Genomic DNA, 18,224 nt, shown 5'->3' with positions numbered 1-18,224 from the left:
CCAGATTTACCAGATGTTTAATCACGACGATTGATCCGATACTTACAATAAAATAATTTTTAAATAAATGATTGGATCGCTCTCACAAATTGAAGCTTGCATTATCGTTGTTTCGTTGTGCGGGGGTTCGTTCCGTTACCCTTCCGTTAGCAAAAGGGCCGTATTGTACAGGATCCAACCATTAGCATCCTGTTGCTCACCAACAGCCAAAGGAATCGATAGAACGAACGATCCTTCATCACGTTGGGATCCCTTGAAAACCGGACAAAGATAGTGCTTCTCCTCGTCGACCCTTTCTTCTCTCGTCGTTGGTCGGAAGGCAATCGGTGGCATGGGGCAGATCGTTTCAAGGATATCCGGAATAGCGAGCGTTTGCTTCTCCCAATCCCAACTTCCGTTCTCCAGCGTCAGACCCCTCGCAATGAACCCTTCTTCAATCGGGATGCGTTCGAGTGGTTTCGGCATGGTAAATATCGTAAAACTCCACCCCACTGCCTCCAACGGAACGTGATGAAGGGTTGCATAATGCTGCAGATAGGAGAACGTGTAGAAAAAGAGCATGGAACCCCTCGCTGTTCTCCCTTTCCCCCCTCATCTTACCATCAAGACAGCGTTGAGAAATCGGGCCGGGTTCATAAAACGCCCCAACTCTATTTCGGCCGGAAGTTGGCCCGTTTCAGTCCAGCGTCGGAAGTACTGAACACGCTCCCGAAGCTGCATCGCCCAGCCTGCCAGTGACTCCCTCTTGCATCCCTCTTGCCAACCCGCGGGGACCGAGTCCCGTTGCAGGGCTTCGAAAAGCTCGCTCCAACGTCCGGTAGGGTCATGCAGCAGCGGTTCGTTCGTTGCTCCCGTAAGCGTCCTCAGGGCGCAGTTCGCATCGGAACGCACCCGCGCCAGAAGGGAGTTGAGGGCGCGCACCTCCGCCAGCATGGCGTCGGAGACGGGAGTGCGGGTGTTTGCACCGGCACCCACGATCCGGAGTGCACTCTCGAGGCTCAGGTAAACAGGAAGTGTCGATAGCAGGTCCGAGATTGCTTGCTTTGTCTGGGCAATCAAAGGGAACGAAAACGTGAGAGGAACGAAACATGGGCATGTTGTTTGTGGTGAAATGAAAGAAACATCCCAAACGTGTGGCCGTACGAAAGGAGGGAGCTGAGGGAAAGAACTACCAGCCTGCAGAGTTGTTTGCCCTTCACCTGTGTGTGCTCTAGAATAAAATGTTTCAATGTTAAAACTCCGGCCAGCCAGAGTTCCGACCAGTCATAACCGAAGGTAAATAGGAGTGGAAATATGAAACGAGACCTCACCGCACAAACGACGGACGCCCAAGGAACTGGAGATACTTACGCCTTCAGCATCCTGCTGCTGAGGATGGTGGACGAGTGGTAGCGGGTCTGCCACCCGGCCCAACATCTGCAGCATGTAGCCGGAGCGCGATGCTAAATATTTGATATTTGCATTCTCGTGCTGCCCGAAGACATCGATGCCGTCCCGCTCCGGCAGCTGGCTGGCGATGAAGTCCGCGTACGTCTGGAACGTTCCATCCCGGGGCAACCGGAACCAACCGCGGGAGGTAAGGGAACTGCTGCTCGGCGATGCCAGGAGCCGTGGATGAAAGAGTTCCTTCTTGTACACGTCGTAGATTCGCCGGTCCCAGCCGTGGTCGATTTGAGCTAATTGAAATCAATTGAACAAATTTCGATTTAGCCTCATGTGTTACCGCTCTCGCTCTCGTTCCAGGAACGAATCTCGCGACCGTCAGAAATGAAATCGTTAGGACTTGGGACATTTGCCAAGATCAATCGTTTCACCATGACATTGGCCATCGGAGCCAATGGTTCGGAGAAACAATGTGTCGCTAGAAATACCACATCGGGGGGGAATGTTGGATCAGTCTCCATAAGACAATTGTTATGCATTTTGCGGACGATTAATGGATGCACAATCAAACGGGGTTAAATAAGACTGCTACTTAGTATCCAAATTGAAACCTCTCTCTTCACCTCCACCAACTCGAATCCGAATTCCGTCACGTCCGAGAATAACGTTGTTGACGAACCGAAAAGAACCGCCGAAGACGAAACATTGATTTATCTCGGCACGGCATTTGATCTTTGATGTCATCAAGTGGGTTTGTCCCGTCGGTCGGAGTTCTTTTATGTTCATGCCGATGCAAACCCCTCTGTTGCCAAGGTCAAGGTTCCCGTGCGACAAGGACAAACGTCAAGAGCGGCCGAAATGAAGTTTTGTCAGTCGAACCGTAGGCCACGGGCAATCTTGAAGACAGTTGATGGACGGATTCGAGTGATCGATAAAGAGGTTATGAATTTTGAAAATTCAAATTCCATCTTCATGCCAACTGAAGATGGCAAGCGATGCTGGATGGATGACATCAGATCATTTGAAATGCTCGGTGGTCGACTGTTGTTGTTCTCCAGTAAATCCATCCCGATGGTGAGCCCCACCACAAAACCCCACCACTCCGCCACTCGTCACTCACCACCGTAGCAAATCTCAACGATGCCCTCGTGGATAAACTGCCAAGGTGTTGCATCGTGCTGTTGCTCTTCCATATCATCCGCCAGGCCAAGCCCACGAAAATCGTCCTCGATGCCGGCGTCGGCATTCACTCCCTTCTTCTTCTTCTTCTTTGGGTCGTTCACTTTCTCTACCAGCAGCTTCGCCAGGCCGTACGCCAGGAGACTTTCCGCGAGCTGCGAGAACGAAAGAATAACGTTAAACGTGACGGATGAAGAATTGACATTCTGCCTGTCTCGTAAGGACACCTACGCCGAAGTCGTTAGCCACAAAATGGACCGGTTCGAGCCAGCCAAGCTGTTGGAAGTTGTTTCGCTCCAGCAGTAGTCCGTGCAGGAAAGAAAATGAGAAAAGCAGCCTCTTGTAAGTTGTTTCGTTTTGCTTCAACGTCGTCGTGGTTTTTTTGAAACGCGCTTCTCCAAGTTCTGCATATAAACTTCCCATACAGTGCTTGATGCCCTGAGTTAAAAAAAAAACAAACAAACCTACCGTTAAAGTGCATGTTTCGAGAACGGATAAACTTCCTTACCCTTGGTTCCTCGTACGCTAGCTTGATGCAGCTTGCCAGGAACGAAACAGGCAACGCGGCATGCGGCTTCGAACCCAGCCAGAGTCGAAACTTGGAGTTGGCATTGACGTGCCGAAGGAACGCCACAATGCGGGGCAATTGCTTGAGGAACCGCTCGGAAAGATGACAATTACCGACGTATAACCATGACTCATCCGCAACGCAACGCTTCAAGGCGGTACTGAACGAATCCAGTCGACCCTCGGTCATGCTGATGTATTCAAAGCTTTCGCGTGCAGACGACGAATGGATGCTGCTCCTCAATCGTCCAATAGTGCGCTCCGGATTCGATGGACCTCGGAGAAGCAATAGGATGGGAGTCTGTGGGGAGGACTCTCGGAACGCCTCTTCTAGCGAACCCATGGCTGCTACGTTGACAAACTTTGCTCCCATATGGTGCCGTGTGAAGTCCACCATGCAACTTTCCACCCTATCCATCCTGAGGCAGCGCACGAGGAGGTACTTTTGGAATAGTTTCAAGTTCACCTCCCAGTTGGCGGGAAGTGGACTGTTTTCCGGCGAAGGCGTGAGATACCAGCGATGCCAATCTTCCGGCAGTTCCTCGAACGACTCCACGATCCCATGAAACCCCGGAAGTCGATCGAGATCGGACAGCTGGTCCCAGTGGGCTTCCGTTAGCCAGTCCCGGCACGGATTTTCCATCTGTTCCGAACGGTCAACCGAGCGTGAACCGTGCACTAGGAAGTTATACTCCCGAGCACTCATAGCTTCCTCGGCGAATAGCAGTCGGGTGCACAAGTGGAACCCGAACAGCTTCCGGTCATTTTCAAACAATCCGCGGGATACGTTCCTAAAACATGTACAGTGGAAATAAGTGGGAAATTGCAGCGGCTTGACATGTAACTCTCACCGAAAAACGTTGTAAGTATGATACTCGTCGATACGGCGCCTCCTCTCGGCGACCTGCTGCACACGGCCACTCTTTTCAAGCGATACCAAAAACAACGACTTGTACCATTCCAACGAGTACCGATAGAGCAGGTTGATCTGGCGCAGATCTCCCAGGACCATGAAGAGCAACGCGGCTCGAGCCGCACACGATCGATACACTTCGCGGGACGCTTCTATATCTCGACGTGTGGTTTCCGCGTGCTGTAAATTGGCGGAAACCGTTTCACCAGTGACCCGCGAGTTCTCCAGTACAAGATAAAGCTTCTCGTCTTCTAGCAGAGGTGTGTTGCTTTCGTTGAGAAGTTGTAGTATTTCCTCCTCTAAATCGGCAATCGTCTGTTTGTTGCGTACAATCGTTTGCTGAAGCGAATCTCTACGTTCCTCCAGCGAAGGATTCTCATATCCCACCAGTAGTCCTTAAAACCCCGAAATTAGATCCATTGACACTCACATCCGCGTAGAGCAAAACCCGCAACTCACCAAGCATTTTCATCTCCAGTCCTTCCGCTGCGAGCACAAAACTTAACTGATTCACACACTTCATGATGGAGGCAGGTATCGGAAGTGATTCGCGACTTATCAAATATACCAAGTGGCGCCTGCTTTGCCCTCCTTGACACTTTTCGCAACTCGAGCCGGCGGCTTCCTGCAGTGTGAAGACATCATCCAGTTCGAGCGCATTCCCACGGTTGACGTTTTCCACGACGAGCGGCACGTGTCGGTGAAATGTTTCCATCACCGTCGATTCACCGATTTCATCATCAAAGTCTACCAGCGTCATATCGGAGCCCAACTCCTGCAAAAGCCATCGCTGGGCCTCCTCCTGAGGATCGACTATCCAAGCCGTACGCGTGCTATGCATCAGAATTGTGGCATTTTCCGCGGAAAACTCATCCGGCGGTAGTCCATTCTCGTGCCAGCGGATAAGGACGGACGGTTCGTAGAAGAATGCCGTCAGAGAAAACGCTCGTGTGAAGGGCATCTCCAGCGTCTCCAGGTCGACTGACCATTGGGCAAGCATGGAGGCGCGTGTTTGCAGCTCGGCCGAACCGAGGTAGGTGAGAAACCCGGCTGCCAGCAGCGAATCGCCCAGCAACTTACAATAACTATCCTCCAGCCCGTCTCTGGTCGCTATCCAGCGGATTCGTTCACCGGCCAAATTGTCCACCAGGGTTCGAGCCCTCTCCAACTTCATGGCCATTTGGCGGGCGGTCTCTTCGAGTCGCTGTTTCTCCGCTATCTTCTCCTCGTACTCGGCCCGCAGGCGGGCCAACTTTTCCGATAGCTCCACCATCTTACGCTCGGCTGCTGCTAGTTCGTTCTGTTTCTCCAACAGCGACGCGTTGGCGTCTTCCATTTTACGGATTTTGGGACCGACGTACTTGTACACTTTTCCATAGTTTTCGATTGCCCGAACCCAAAGAATCAGCGATTTGGCCGCTCGGGAGACGGTGCCCACCTTATCCGGTTCCAGCTCCGGATTGCGCACATACGCTCCGATCGTTTTGAGCGTCCGCTCCGAGATGCCGTTCCGGTCGAAGCCCTTCAGCGTGTCGAGGAACTTTTGCTCACCCAACTGGCGCTTCGCCTCGGCCCAAGTCGGCTCCCGGCCCAGCAGAATCATTACCGCCTCCATCACCAGCTCCACCTTCGTCGGCGGTCGGCTGTACGACTTGATCTCGTTCATGTCCTTCTTGTTGAGCGAATCGAGTGCGGCCACGGCGGCGTTCAGCGCAGGCATCGCCCGCTCCAGGTCGGCTTCGGCCATCGCCGCCAGCTGCTTGCAGACCACCTCCTCGGCCCCGATCTTAACTCGCTTCAGTGACACCTCCTCCGTCTGCTCGTCCGCTTCGGCCGTTTGGAGCGCGATCTGCTCCAGAAACGCGTCCAGCTGCTGCTGGAAGAGGGCGATCTCTTGCTGGCGCCGCTCCAGCTCCTCCGACAGATCGGCCACCTTCACCGTCGCGTCCTCGATTCGCTCAATCCCGACACGGAACTTTCGGTGCAGCCCCTGCAGCTCGGTACGCTTCTCACGTAGAACTCTTCGAGTGCGAGGATAAATGGAAATTCAACTTTATCATCTCAACTCAATTTCAACCCCATCCTTCATTTTTTTCTGGAGATTGTGTGGGTTAATGTTTTCCCACCAATGTGCTACTGACCTTTCGAACGTATCGAGCAGCTCGAAATACCAACCGGAGGGTACAATTATGGGCACATTCGTCTCCGTTTGCACCGCATAATGTATGCGGAACAATAATTCATGCATCGCGACCCGCAATCGATCTTCGGTGCTTTGGATTAAACTTTCTCTGTTGCGTGTCTGCTGCGTGAAGGGAAAGGAACTCGAAAAGTGAGATGTTATTTGAGGGGCGCGAAACAAATGTACAATGTCTTAATTTCTCCAATCTGCTGACAGCTTGAAAGTGCAAACATTAGGGATGGCAAATGAGTTTCAAGGCTACGTTCCGATGCTCCGATGCATTTGACGTAACATTTGCGGCGCTGAAGAGAAAACATGCTTGCACGCCGAATAGTAATAATAAGGAAACATCTGGATACGATCACAACATGCACCGAACGGCCAGGGATTTCCCCCTTTTTCGAGCCGTGTCCGTCCGTCAACATGAGTTTGTTTGCTTAATTAGTTTCCTTTCGAACGGCAACCGTCGTTCTTCGTTCTTTGTTCTCCCGACCGGAGAGAAAGAAGTCAAACCACTGCAATGCAAATGCATGGATGCACACTACGCAAACGAACCGCATTTGTGCCAAGCCTCCAGCGACATGCTGCTTTGTTGGTGCATCGTTTTCGGCTCGCCGCACGCCTTTGAATCTTCAGCCAAGACGGACGTAAGAAAACAACCAAAACAAAAAAGCCCACAACGAGAACGAGTGAAGAACCAACAAATAAATGTTACCTTCTTGGCGGCACGGTCGCTACCGTCGGCTACCGGACCCTGGATGGGCACGTTCAGTGGGACGTTCCTGAGCAGGTACTTCCGGGAAATCTCCTGCAGCGATTTCTCCGGCCAATCGTGCATGCAGTCCACGGTGAGCTCGCGCCCCAACGACGGGTAACGTTGCAGAATAACTCTGCGGAAGGAGCAAAAACAAAAGTGACGCAAAGTAAGGGAAGAGAAAACGTGTCCGGCGAACAATGGCGAACTGTCTCGGGCAAGGTCAAGGAGTCGTTATGCGATGACTCAACGGCAAGTAACAAACCTGTATGCGGATAGCTCCAGTGGCACACAAAGAACCAGGTGAAAATTGGCCCTCACCCGGTCCCACTTCAGTGTACCCCCCGTGGCTGCCATCTCCCCGTCCTGAGTCCCTTTGGAGTCCCGTCCCGATTCGCCGCAGAACAGAACGCGCCACTCTTCGCCGGCCACCATCCCACTGAGGAGCTCCATCAAGCGTTCGTTCGGTTCGCAATTGTGTCCCACGTCATCAACGTTTATCATGACCAGAGTCGCCTGATGCTGGCACGCCTGAAACAGCTTCCAAAACGACTGCTCTATCACTTCCGGTTCATCTCGCGTCCGCACCACAATCCGCTTGAAGCCCATGGAGGGCGAAAGACGAGCCGCCAGTCGGCATACCACCGTCCGCCCGCTCCCCGGCCGACCCATCAGCAGCATTCCACGACCGGCGCGAATGGCGCGGAGCACCCTCGTGGCGTGTTTTACGGCTTCCTCATGGATGATGAGTTTCTTCGCAAGATCTCCTTCCGTTTCGCTCCACTTAGCCTCAGCATGAACACTACGCGCGGAAGGGCGGAAAGAAACGGGATTTTTAGAAAAAAAGAAAGGCTTCCACAAACGGGGGTTCTAATGGTTTTGAATTACATCAATTGATCCGCATCCCGGACGTCTTCGTACGGATTCTGGCCACTTGGGCCCTCGCCAAGAAGGTCGCTGAAGAGCGGGCTCTGATTGTTCGGGCACAAACCGTGCAACGTTACCTCGAAGTGGCCGGAAAGGGTTTCGTTTAGCAGCTCGTAAAATCGCCTCTGATCGGTCCGCTCCAGTTGGTCCAACGTCTCTCGGTAGCACTCGTGCACCCAGAGGCGCAACAGTGGCCCCTTTTCTTGCCATCCTCCGTCGCCACCAGCTCGCAGGCAAACGCAAAGCGATCTCACTATGGCGGAGATTGTCCGAAGCGAGAATTGGTATCGAAGACGAGCGGGTGTAGGTGGAAGGTGTCGGCCCAGGCGCCCAACAAAGTCCACCGTCGCGGGTCCCAGCAGTTCGAAGGCAGTCGATTTCGGCTTAACGTCCACCGGTGTTTCTCCCACGGCCGAACGGATCATACCTGCAAAGATTGTTCCCAGCTCGCCGTCGGACATCGAGGTCATGACCAGAAGGTGACATTTGTTGACCAAGCTCTGCAGGACCGAGGAGAACCCTGCGCCACAGGACTGCAGACGCATTGCGGCCACCATTTGACACTGTTCGAGGTGCACTCGGGTCGCACCTTCCCCCTCGTACCACTCGACTCGCTCGATCAATCCCCGCACAAACTCATCGACGGCGTACGGATTCGACTGCGAGCAGTGCAGATCGTCCACGAAACATACCAGCCGCTTGCGATCCTCCGGATAAAGCCGATCCTTCATGATCTTCATCGCGTGACATCGGAGACGGGAGCGCAACTGCAACGGTGAGGTTCGTTGCGTGAGTGCGATCCGCATCGAAGACCATTGCGTGGGATCCAGCGTGCGGAGGGTGACCTCCATAAGGGCGGTTTTACCCGTCGGCGCTACACCCGCCAGCAGCACCGTTCCTCCAGTTTTCATGAGGGCCAAGGTGAGAAACTCGTAGGCTATAGTATGCGGACTGAGGGAAAACTCAACATGGTTAAGAACAGGCTTTGACTGTCACATTCGGCGTTCGACATATTTAGCATACCTGCGATAATAGGTCCGATCAGTGAGCGACCCCTGCTGGTTAGTTTCCCACGACCGCCAGGCCCCCGTTAGGGGGTCTACGAACAGCTGGAAAACGTTCCCCTTCAGAGGGTAGCCAGCCTCCGGGTGTTGTTCACGCAGCAGCAGATCGAACCGTCCGCGACTGTCATCACCATCCAACGATCCTCCAACGGACCAAACGGTGCAGAAAAAGAACAGTTTCACCATCGCCTCGGGCAAGGTCTCCGCCGGAACCTCCTCCCCCGGGTCAACGCTTAACGACGCAAACAGAGCATCCCAAAGATGGCAGAACGTTCGCGCCATGGTCACGTCGGTTACGATCACCAGGGACTGGCATTCCCGGCGTCGCACAGACAGTATATTGCTGAAGTATTTGCCCGCCAGCTCACGCACGCATTCCCGTTCGAACGGTTGCTTCCGCCGTAGCCAACCCTCGATCACATCCTCCCACCGAAGGTCACCGGGAGCGATGTGGAGCAGCGTGAAACGTGACACCGCCGAGGGTGTCATGGTTTCCAGCGGTCCGACGCATTCGACCATCACTTTCACGTCCCCAAGCGCCCGTGACGTATGGTTTTCGTCCCGCACCACCGGCCGCACAAAGTCACGTCCCATATAATCGCCCTCGGCCAACCGGGCGACACACTCGACCCATTCCCCCTCCGGAACGCTATCCAATATCAAACACTTTCCACCGACGGCCGGGGGACTACTCGGGGGGCCTTGAAGACAGGCCGCGATAATGCAATCCAGCAGCCGGCGGTCGAACGCCTTCGGATGGGTGGATTTTCGCAGCACATTCGGGATCAGTCGATGGACTTCAAACTCCGTACTCATCAGAGCTAGGGCGAGTTTCGTGGTGGTACTTTTCCCCACAGCGGGTCCGCCCATGACGAGTGTCGGCCTTTGACCGAACGCAATTGATCGATGAAGCTGTAATACTTTCTCCGCCATCTGTTCCGATATCTACAAACAATAGAAACAGCAACAAAATTGTGCTCCAGCTGTATGCAAATTTCAACAAACATAACATGAAGTTTATAAAAGAAATTTGTACTTACGTTAAGGTTCATTTGAACCGCTTTCTCATGCAAATCCGTCAACCCGATAAGAACGTCATCTTCAACGCCCGGTGCATCAAATTTTCCAAATGCAATCGACAAACATTCTCGACAGTTGATCGTTGCAGACTCAGAGAGGTTACTTCTATAAGCATGCTGTGAAATGAACACGGTAGTTTTCCGTTGATTGTGGAGTAGATAAAATGTCTCCCAAACATGAAAAGCTCACCATGAAAGCTCTAGCGAACGTTTGCTTTTCGATTTCCACGTCGTGTGGGGAAGAATTTTCCCAGCACGAAACATATTCAAAAACGTGCCGCAATTTGCGAAGCGAAAACAGGCCACTTTCGGTAAGTTCAGGCTCGCGGAATTTCATCTGCTCCAGAAAGAGTCCGGTCAGTTTAGCGATCCGCACGCAATGCTCGAAGTTCGCCAACCAGAGCCAACATTCCAGGATCTTCAGCCGATCGGCGGGCGTGAAAATGACCGGTCGAAAGGCCGTACGATCGAGCGTTTCGGTGACCGTTCGGATCGGAACACAGCGAGCGGTGAGCATGAACAGTTGAAACTTTCCCGCCCGGCTTCGGTGGTCTCCATCCCCAACGTTCGCCGTCGGAACCTTTCGCCGGACGCCGTCGACAATCTGCGTTAGGGTGGCGGAAGACAAGCATTCTAGTCCGCGGAAGGCCAGCCAGCCTCCGATGTGTTTCATGCCGGCAATCAACCGCAGCAACGCTTCCGCTTGAACTCCTCCGTTCTCTTCCGCGTGACAGTCCAGGGTCAGGAGGAAAACACCGACAGATTGAGCCAAACTTTGTAGCAGCACTCGTCGTCCGCAGCTCGCCCCGGACGTGCCCAGGAGCGTTGGTAGTTGTCCGGCCCGGATGGCACACATCGTTGCCAGCCGTGCTTTTTCGCTGGCGGGAGTCAGCAGCATCGGTTCGGTCGATCGCTTACATTCGTAGCCATACGCAAGGCGGACATCCAGCAACTGCACGGTGCAACGGCGCGATGTCGGATGCAAGTGGGAATGCAGCTGCGAAACCCACTCGAAGGACTCCAGCCCGTGGAGCTCCGGACGCCGGCAGAGGCGGCCGATCAGATCGCGTGCGTTCAGCTCGATGATCAACAAATCGTACAGCTTCTTTCGTTGCCACCGATCGGCCGTTTCGCTCCGAGACGAGGCCGTCAATTCTTCCAACAACTGACAAAAATGATGGAGGCGAAATTGAGATTGAGGTAACACAACGGAGCGATAGAAGGGGGTAACAAATTGTTACAGAGACAAGAAAGTTTAGGGGAGCTTCAGGTACTTAAAAGTATCAAACATTTTGTCCATTTTATACTGACTTGAAGATTCAGGTTCAAGTTTTCAAAGAAGCTCTTAATGCATCTGTTTTATACAATTTCGTTCCATAATAGCCCCACACTCCCCTACATACCTTAGCGTGCAATGAACGCAGCATTTTGAGCGGTTTCTTCGAGCCGACCAGACTGCATTGCACCAGGGTATTCCTGGTATGCAGCGTGTGCTGCAGCTCGGCACTCTTCAGACACAGCTGCAACGGCCAGCTGCGCAGCCACCCGGACTCCACCCGTCGGAAGTACCCCCCGCGCAGGGCGGCGTGGCATTTGCACAATAAATCTTGCAACGCGTCGCGAATCCCGCGCTCCACTTGATTCATCGTTTCGTCGATCGGCGAGGGGTTTTTCGGCCGGGCGGAAGGCAACGGGGCACCGAACGGAATGTACTCTTCGTCGCCCGTGTACACCCCGCAGATGAGGTCGCCCTGGGAACCGACGTGGAAGCGGCTCACATTCTCAAACAGAACGGCCAACGATGCTTCCAGCTGCGAATGGTTCGTCGGTTGAGACATGAGAGCGATAAGCTGACGGTCCGAAAGGAGATGGAACCGCGGAAAACTGTGCCGCCTCCTTTCTAACACGACCCGTAACCCGTCCGCCTGCTGGTTGATGCGCTTCCGGATAGACTCCAGCTCCACGAGGTACTCCTGTCCCACCGCGCAAATGTCTTCCACGAGCCGAGCCGACGACAAATGGCGCATTAGCTCACACCACTGCGCGAAACAACTGCGAAAACCTTCCCTAAAGTCATCCATCTCCGTCGACAGGCCTTCTCCAACGCCGCTTGCCCGATACAGCTCGAACAGGGTTCGACATTCCATCTGCATCTGCGTCAACACTTCCAGTATCTCCTGCAGAATGCCTATCGTGTGTTCCCAGTAGTCCACAAGTGGCTGGAAGGGAAGACGATGGGGCGAACTTCTCAGGCGATTTATGATCCCGATGCTGTCCTCGAGGGTTTCGAAGCAGAGCCGAGAGTTCAAGAGCTCGGGGAAGCTGTCAACGTTAGGGGGAATTCGGATATTCAACGCGATTGCACGCACGCGCCCTGCGATTCCTTCAAGCTCCAACTCCACCTCGTGCTCCATACGAGCGGCTTTACACAAGGCCATCAGCTCCCTTTCGTGTCGGTAGAGTCCCATTTTGCTGATGGCTAGGAAGCTACTGTTTGCCGACAGTTCATCGGATGAGCCACTGGTGAAATAATAACCACTCGGTGTTTTTAAAAAGAGAACAAAGTGGAGGACGAGTTCACTTACCATTCTGCAATCCGCCTCACCCATTCCCAATGACGATCCTGCAGGAAAGAGCTACGCATCCCACACACGATCGTCACTGTTACGGAAAACTGTGCAATTTCTTCCCCCAACCGATCGAACACTTCGAAGGAATCAGCCTCGAGGAAGCGTTGTGACATTTTTTCGTATGCTTCTCGAAGGTACGAGGATGTCGACTGTAGCTCCAATTCATCTACGGTACGATAGTTTTCGGACATAACACGAACCTCCGTGGAGCGCCACTCATCCACGAGGAGCCACACAAGACGCAGGTTTTCCAACGTACAGCGGATTTCCCGAAGCGCCTAGAAGTATTGCAGTGTCGTTTCATAGAACGTGGATGATTGAACAATGTTGTATTTATTCATCGGAATTATTGTAACTTTCATTAAAATGCAATCCTTTACCACGAAGCTCGTAGATTTCCACGTAATGCGAATTCATAGAACTTACATCGCAAGAAGATGTTAATTTGATATGAATTGGGAACTATGGCGCAATTACTGCATACGAATGAAATCATTTAATTTCTACTGAAAGAAGGCAGGCATCATCATCTGCAGGGTTATAGACTAATAAAAGACGGTAGACGGGGTTACCCGGTGGTTGAATTTCCACGAGTTGTTAAATTTAGAAGACAGCTTAACGGTGCCGTCTAGTCGGAATGGTCCAACTTGACTCACATCAGTACTAGAAATGAAACCTCAACTTTCGACGAAGCGTAGGTTAAGGACATGCTTGGCAGCCGCCATTAGACTGTAGCCAAGCAAAAACCTCTCGCAATCGACGCAATCAATCTATTTCTATCTTTGTTATGTTTACCACCCATGCCCGAACGATGCACAGAATACGATTCGCCGTATTCGTTCGATCGATCGTGTGCCGGCCAAAGGGCGTCAAAGGGAGATCCCCGACGTTCCGTTTCACTTCGAAACGATTGCACATTGTAGCTCCAACAAAACAAAAACTATACCCCACAGACTGTGAGAAAGGAGAAGTAAAATGGTAGCGAGCATAACTTGCAGGGAGGAAAGACTTACGGGTAAAGGAACGTAACGGACTCCGAGCAAAAGCATTCGTTCTGCGATCTCCTGCTCGCGTCGTTCTAGCACTTCCAATTGCATCATTAAACGGTCAATTGCTTCGAACGCCTCGCCGGGGCTTCTTCTAAACGACCACCAGTCAAGTGGAGAAAAGGAGAAAAAGAGATATAAACAACGTTTGCCGAAGACATAATATGATCATTAGAAAGGGTTTTGCAAGGTGCATTGTTTCCTTTCCAACAGAATGCAGCACAAATGCTTCAAAACAGTGGGCTACCGTCATCTCTCGGTTCCCAACCCAATCTCTCCTCCCTAACAAACAGCATCGTCTTACGAATCGTCCGATGTTTGCATCTCTTCCCGCAGCATCTTCAGCATCTCGAGCGCGTCCACCTTCAGAGCGTCGGCTGCGCCTGTCATGGAGAGCTTGAACTGGTCCTGGTAGTTGTCGATCTGCTCTCGTATTTCCTTCATGTCCGCCAAATACTGGGCCCAGATGGAGCCAATGTTGTGCCGCAGCTCGTACGCTTCCGGTAGCAGATCGACGACGTACTTTTCCAGCACAACGAAGTACTTCAGGATGACGGCGATCTCTTGCTCCTTCCCTGGTAGCTCTTCGAAGCAAGCCTGATAGCGTTCCTCCAGCCTTTTCAGTTCGTGCACCTCCTTCGGCTCATGTCGCAGATCTTCGACGTTTCGTTTCAACACATTATTAAACTCTGCGAGAGTATATATGGAAATCGAAGCTTAGCAATATATGGGAATCTCATTAGGAGACTTTAGACTTACCGATAATTTTACCATAGGCGACACACTTCAGGTATTCAATGTACTTGGTCTGCCACTCTCCGATGTGGCTCGTTAGGGCGTATTTCAGCTTGAGCGCATCGATTTCCACACTCCGGCAAACGATACAGTCCGACTGGGTCGACAGCTGGTTCTGGAGCTCCTCGAATTTCTCGATGTTCTTCTGGAAGGCGTCGGAAGTCATGGCGGACAGCCGGAATCGCTCGATAAATACTGCCTTGTCAACGCACCAGAACGGTCTGAACACATTCCACTTGGCTTGGTAGGTTCGCAGTAGGCGGACGGTATCGTCGATTGTTTCACCGATCGACCCACTGATCGCTATATAGTCGGGATGTTCGAGAAGTTGCAAATAGAAGCTACGCTCCTCACTTTCCAACTGATACCGTCTGCTCATACTCGGCACGGGCTTAATTGTAAGGCAGACTTCCTCAACGAGTCGCCTCAGTGTCTGCTCCACGGCGTCCACCGATGGTTCGTACACCGCGCCATCCTTTTTCAGCAGGATCTCGATCAGCAGGATTGGAGTGGAATGTATGTTCTCCAAAGCCATTCGAACGTCCCGGAGTGTGTTCAATGTGCAAGTGAAGATGGCCGCCTTTAGCAGCTTGTCGATCTTGTGTAAATATTGCTCCCAGCTAGCGGCCATTTTCCGAACATTCGATCCGAGACTGTCGTAGATGGTGAATATGTTCTGGCTAATCTCGGTCAGCACCTCCAGGAACTCGGTGAAGACCGCTTTCTTCTGCTCGTTGACGCTTGCCATCAGTTGCGCCATACTGACAGCATGGGGTTGTTCCAACCGAACGAACACCATCCCATACATACGCTCCACTAACGCCGCGATTTTATGGTTTTCACGCTTGTACAGCTCTATCAGATCCAGCAACTCACGAACGTTGACCACGTATCCTTCGATAAACTCGGTTAAATCTTCCTCCCAGGTAAGCTTACTTCTCATCGGTTCCAGCTTACGCTCCGTCTGCTGAATCATCGGTTTGAAGAAAAGCCGCTCCTTGTCGGAAATGGACGAAACTACGCCGTTGAAGTAAAGCACCAACCGCAGCACGTTGTCGAACGTGAGGCGCGTGTTTTCGTGCTTCTCCAAGTCGAGACTCATCGGCAGCGAAACCCCCAAAGTCTTGAAATAGTGTGCCTCGTCGAATAGAACCAACAGGCGCCGCTCGATGTTCACTTCAAAGAGCCCCGGCCTTAGGTTGCTCCGGCAGATCAGATTCCGTTGATACCACGACGCCATATCGGAAGTGATCGATTTGCTCCACGAATCGCTGAGTCCCTTCAGTGCCGCTTTCACCTGCTTTTCGCACGCCTCATACAATGCCAACACTTCATCTTGCTGAGGATAATCCGGAAAGAAGCGACAATCTACGACCAACTTCCGATGGTGCGTCAGATGGTCGAAGCGCATTTTCAGCACCGCATAACGGCCGGCGTGGGGAGGAAGAAGTGCGGGATACTGTGAGATTCCCGCCGAGATGTCCTTCGACAGTTGCATAATCTCCTCATTGAGTATTCCCCAAACTTCTCCAATTTTGCGCATAAAACTCTCACGAATGTTTTCCCGCTGGTAAAAGTTAAGCAGTGTCACGAGCACGTTCAGTTTTTCCTCCAAATTCTCCGACATCATGAACACGTTAGAGAGCAGATTCTCCATGATATCGTCCAGGCTCTTGAGCATCTCGCGGAACTCGCCAATGTGCCGATACCAGTCTTTGTTGTTGATGTCCAATATCGTCCCCCCGACCGACTCGATCGTCTCAAGCGCACCGTGGAAAATCTTCTCGACTTGGTCGCACCGCCGTTCAAACTCTTCGGCGCCATTGCAGAAAAACCGATACGAGGTGTATGCCGTGCTTTCAGCGTACTTCCCGAAAATAAGCATCGCATCACAAATCTCTAGAATGTCGTTCAGACGCTGCAGGAACGCGTTGATGCGATTAAAGATTGCGGCATAGTCCAAGTTCCACGGAAACTCCCCCTTGAAGTGCTCCAGCATCTCCTCGTAGATGATTTTATAGGACTCGCAGCAGTTTATTTTCATCCGGCACACTTCAATGCCGTATCGTGGCGCACCAGCAAGAATTCGGCCGACGTCAATGCCCCTCATGCAACACGCCACGATTTCGTTGCTCAGATAAAGGAACAGCTTGGTGATACTCTCGTCCCGATTGAGGTGACTTGAGTCCGTCCCTATAAAGCGAATGATGTGCATGACGTAAATGAGCTGCGAACAAAAATCGTCCGCCGTTTCCAGCGTGCCAATAGCGAAGCAGGGATCAACCAGAAGTTTCAGAAAGGGTATATTCGACTCCGCTATTTCGATCCCACGATCCAGGTCCGTCAAGACATCCTTCAGGTGTTTGATGTATAATGATTGGGCTAGCTCGAGGATGCGCACGATATGCTGCACGTTAGGGCCCTTGTACTGCAGCCGTATGGCGGACAGAACTTCGTCTGCAGAAAACGAGACAAGAACATATTGAATTGAAGATACACGACACGCCGGAAAAACCAGGATACTTACGTCGATAAAGCCAAAAGCTGTATTCATCCGAAGGACACACCAAATCGTCTGGCACGAAATGCTGCGTATCGGCAAGCGTAGCCCGAATCTGGCCGGTCCAATCGATGACCACGGCTTCGAGCCGCTTGATCATGGACCGGTTCAGCACAACCTCCTGCACCTCCATATCGCTTCCTTCGCGGGGCACATACAGCAATGTAAATCCCGACAGCTTGTAATGCAATTCGGTCAAGTAGGTCATGAACGCGTTAAAACCATTGATCACGTTTGCCTTCACGTTTTCCGACCAATCCACGTTGGCCAGTATCATCGGGCCGTACACTTGCTCGAGAAGCACCAGCAGCGATCCCTCGATGTCCCCGTGAAGCGTCCCGAACAGGATGTCGTCGTGAAAACGATCCAGCGCGCTGAACAACTGTTCCTCCTCGCGCATGAAGTACATCAGATCGTTGATAGGACACAGCGGAAAAGCGAGCGACGCTGTCAGTCGATTTCCGTCGTAAAAGATGAACAGCAGCGGATTGTTGGCGTCCGCCAACCAGAGTTTGATCACTTCAGCGGCCTCCTCGTTGAAGTCTTCATCGTCATAGTCGAAGAGAATGATCATCCCTCGAATAAATCCAACCAACGTTTCCAGATCTTCCTCCGAGTACGCGGGCTTGTCCGCTTCCTCTACCGTTTCAACAACTTCTTCCACAACCTTCTTCCCTGCATCATGAACGAATAATCAATCAAACATAGTAATAATCAAAACTAATTAAAATCATACCTTCGTCACTGGAATCAGTGAGGCTGGAAATTTCACTCAAATCTCCATCCGCATGAACACTAGCCATCTTTTTCTACACAATTATGCTTCCGTTAATACAGTTGGTCACCAGTAAAATGATGAAAGTTGCTGCTTAACCACGCACGAGTGTGCGCTTTATACAGGTTTCCATGGCGTTGCTATACGAAATTTTCTCCATGGTAACTAGGACGAACTGAAATAGAAACTGCTTCATACGACTCGTTTCATTTAATATGTTTATTATAGTTGCGCATGTGCGCCACCGTTATTTACAAATTATGGATAACAAAATTACGACGTTTTGTAAAATTACTTCCTTGTAAATTACATCCTTGTATTCTCTGTAATTCTTAACAAAAACTCGTCCTCTGAAAATGTTCCCTTTCTA

At 51.9% G+C, this 18,224-nt stretch overlaps 1 protein-coding gene across 1 annotated transcript; it reads right to left on the bottom strand.

The window, feature by feature from the left end:
• Window positions 1–135: 135 nt before the first annotated feature.
• LOC131282951 (dynein axonemal heavy chain 2-like) lies at window positions 136–17,882 on the bottom strand. Its single transcript, XM_058312503.1, has 22 exons — window positions 17,816–17,882; window positions 17,047–17,754; window positions 14,484–16,976; window positions 14,029–14,413; window positions 13,692–13,815; window positions 12,634–12,956; window positions 11,452–12,568; window positions 10,239–11,213; window positions 10,010–10,165; window positions 8,929–9,914; window positions 7,867–8,856; window positions 7,244–7,780; window positions 6,940–7,114; window positions 6,184–6,344; window positions 4,502–6,063; window positions 3,981–4,437; window positions 3,071–3,920; window positions 2,794–3,000; window positions 2,504–2,717; window positions 1,351–1,676; window positions 601–1,047; window positions 136–528 (listed from the first exon to the last, which is right to left on the bottom strand). The coding sequence occupies exons 1-22, from the start codon at window positions 17,880–17,882 to the stop codon at window positions 136–138; spliced, it is 13,653 nt and encodes a 4,550-aa protein (XP_058168486.1).
• Between the last annotated feature and the right edge of the window lie 342 nt (window positions 17,883–18,224).

Source organism: Anopheles ziemanni, chromosome 2 (genome assembly GCF_943734765.1).
Source record: "Anopheles ziemanni chromosome 2, idAnoZiCoDA_A2_x.2, whole genome shotgun sequence".
NCBI classification, from domain to species: Eukaryota; Metazoa; Arthropoda; class Insecta; order Diptera; family Culicidae; genus Anopheles; species Anopheles ziemanni.
The sequence above is the reverse complement of the archived record's forward strand: the minus strand, read 5'-3'. Positions and strand labels throughout refer to the sequence as shown.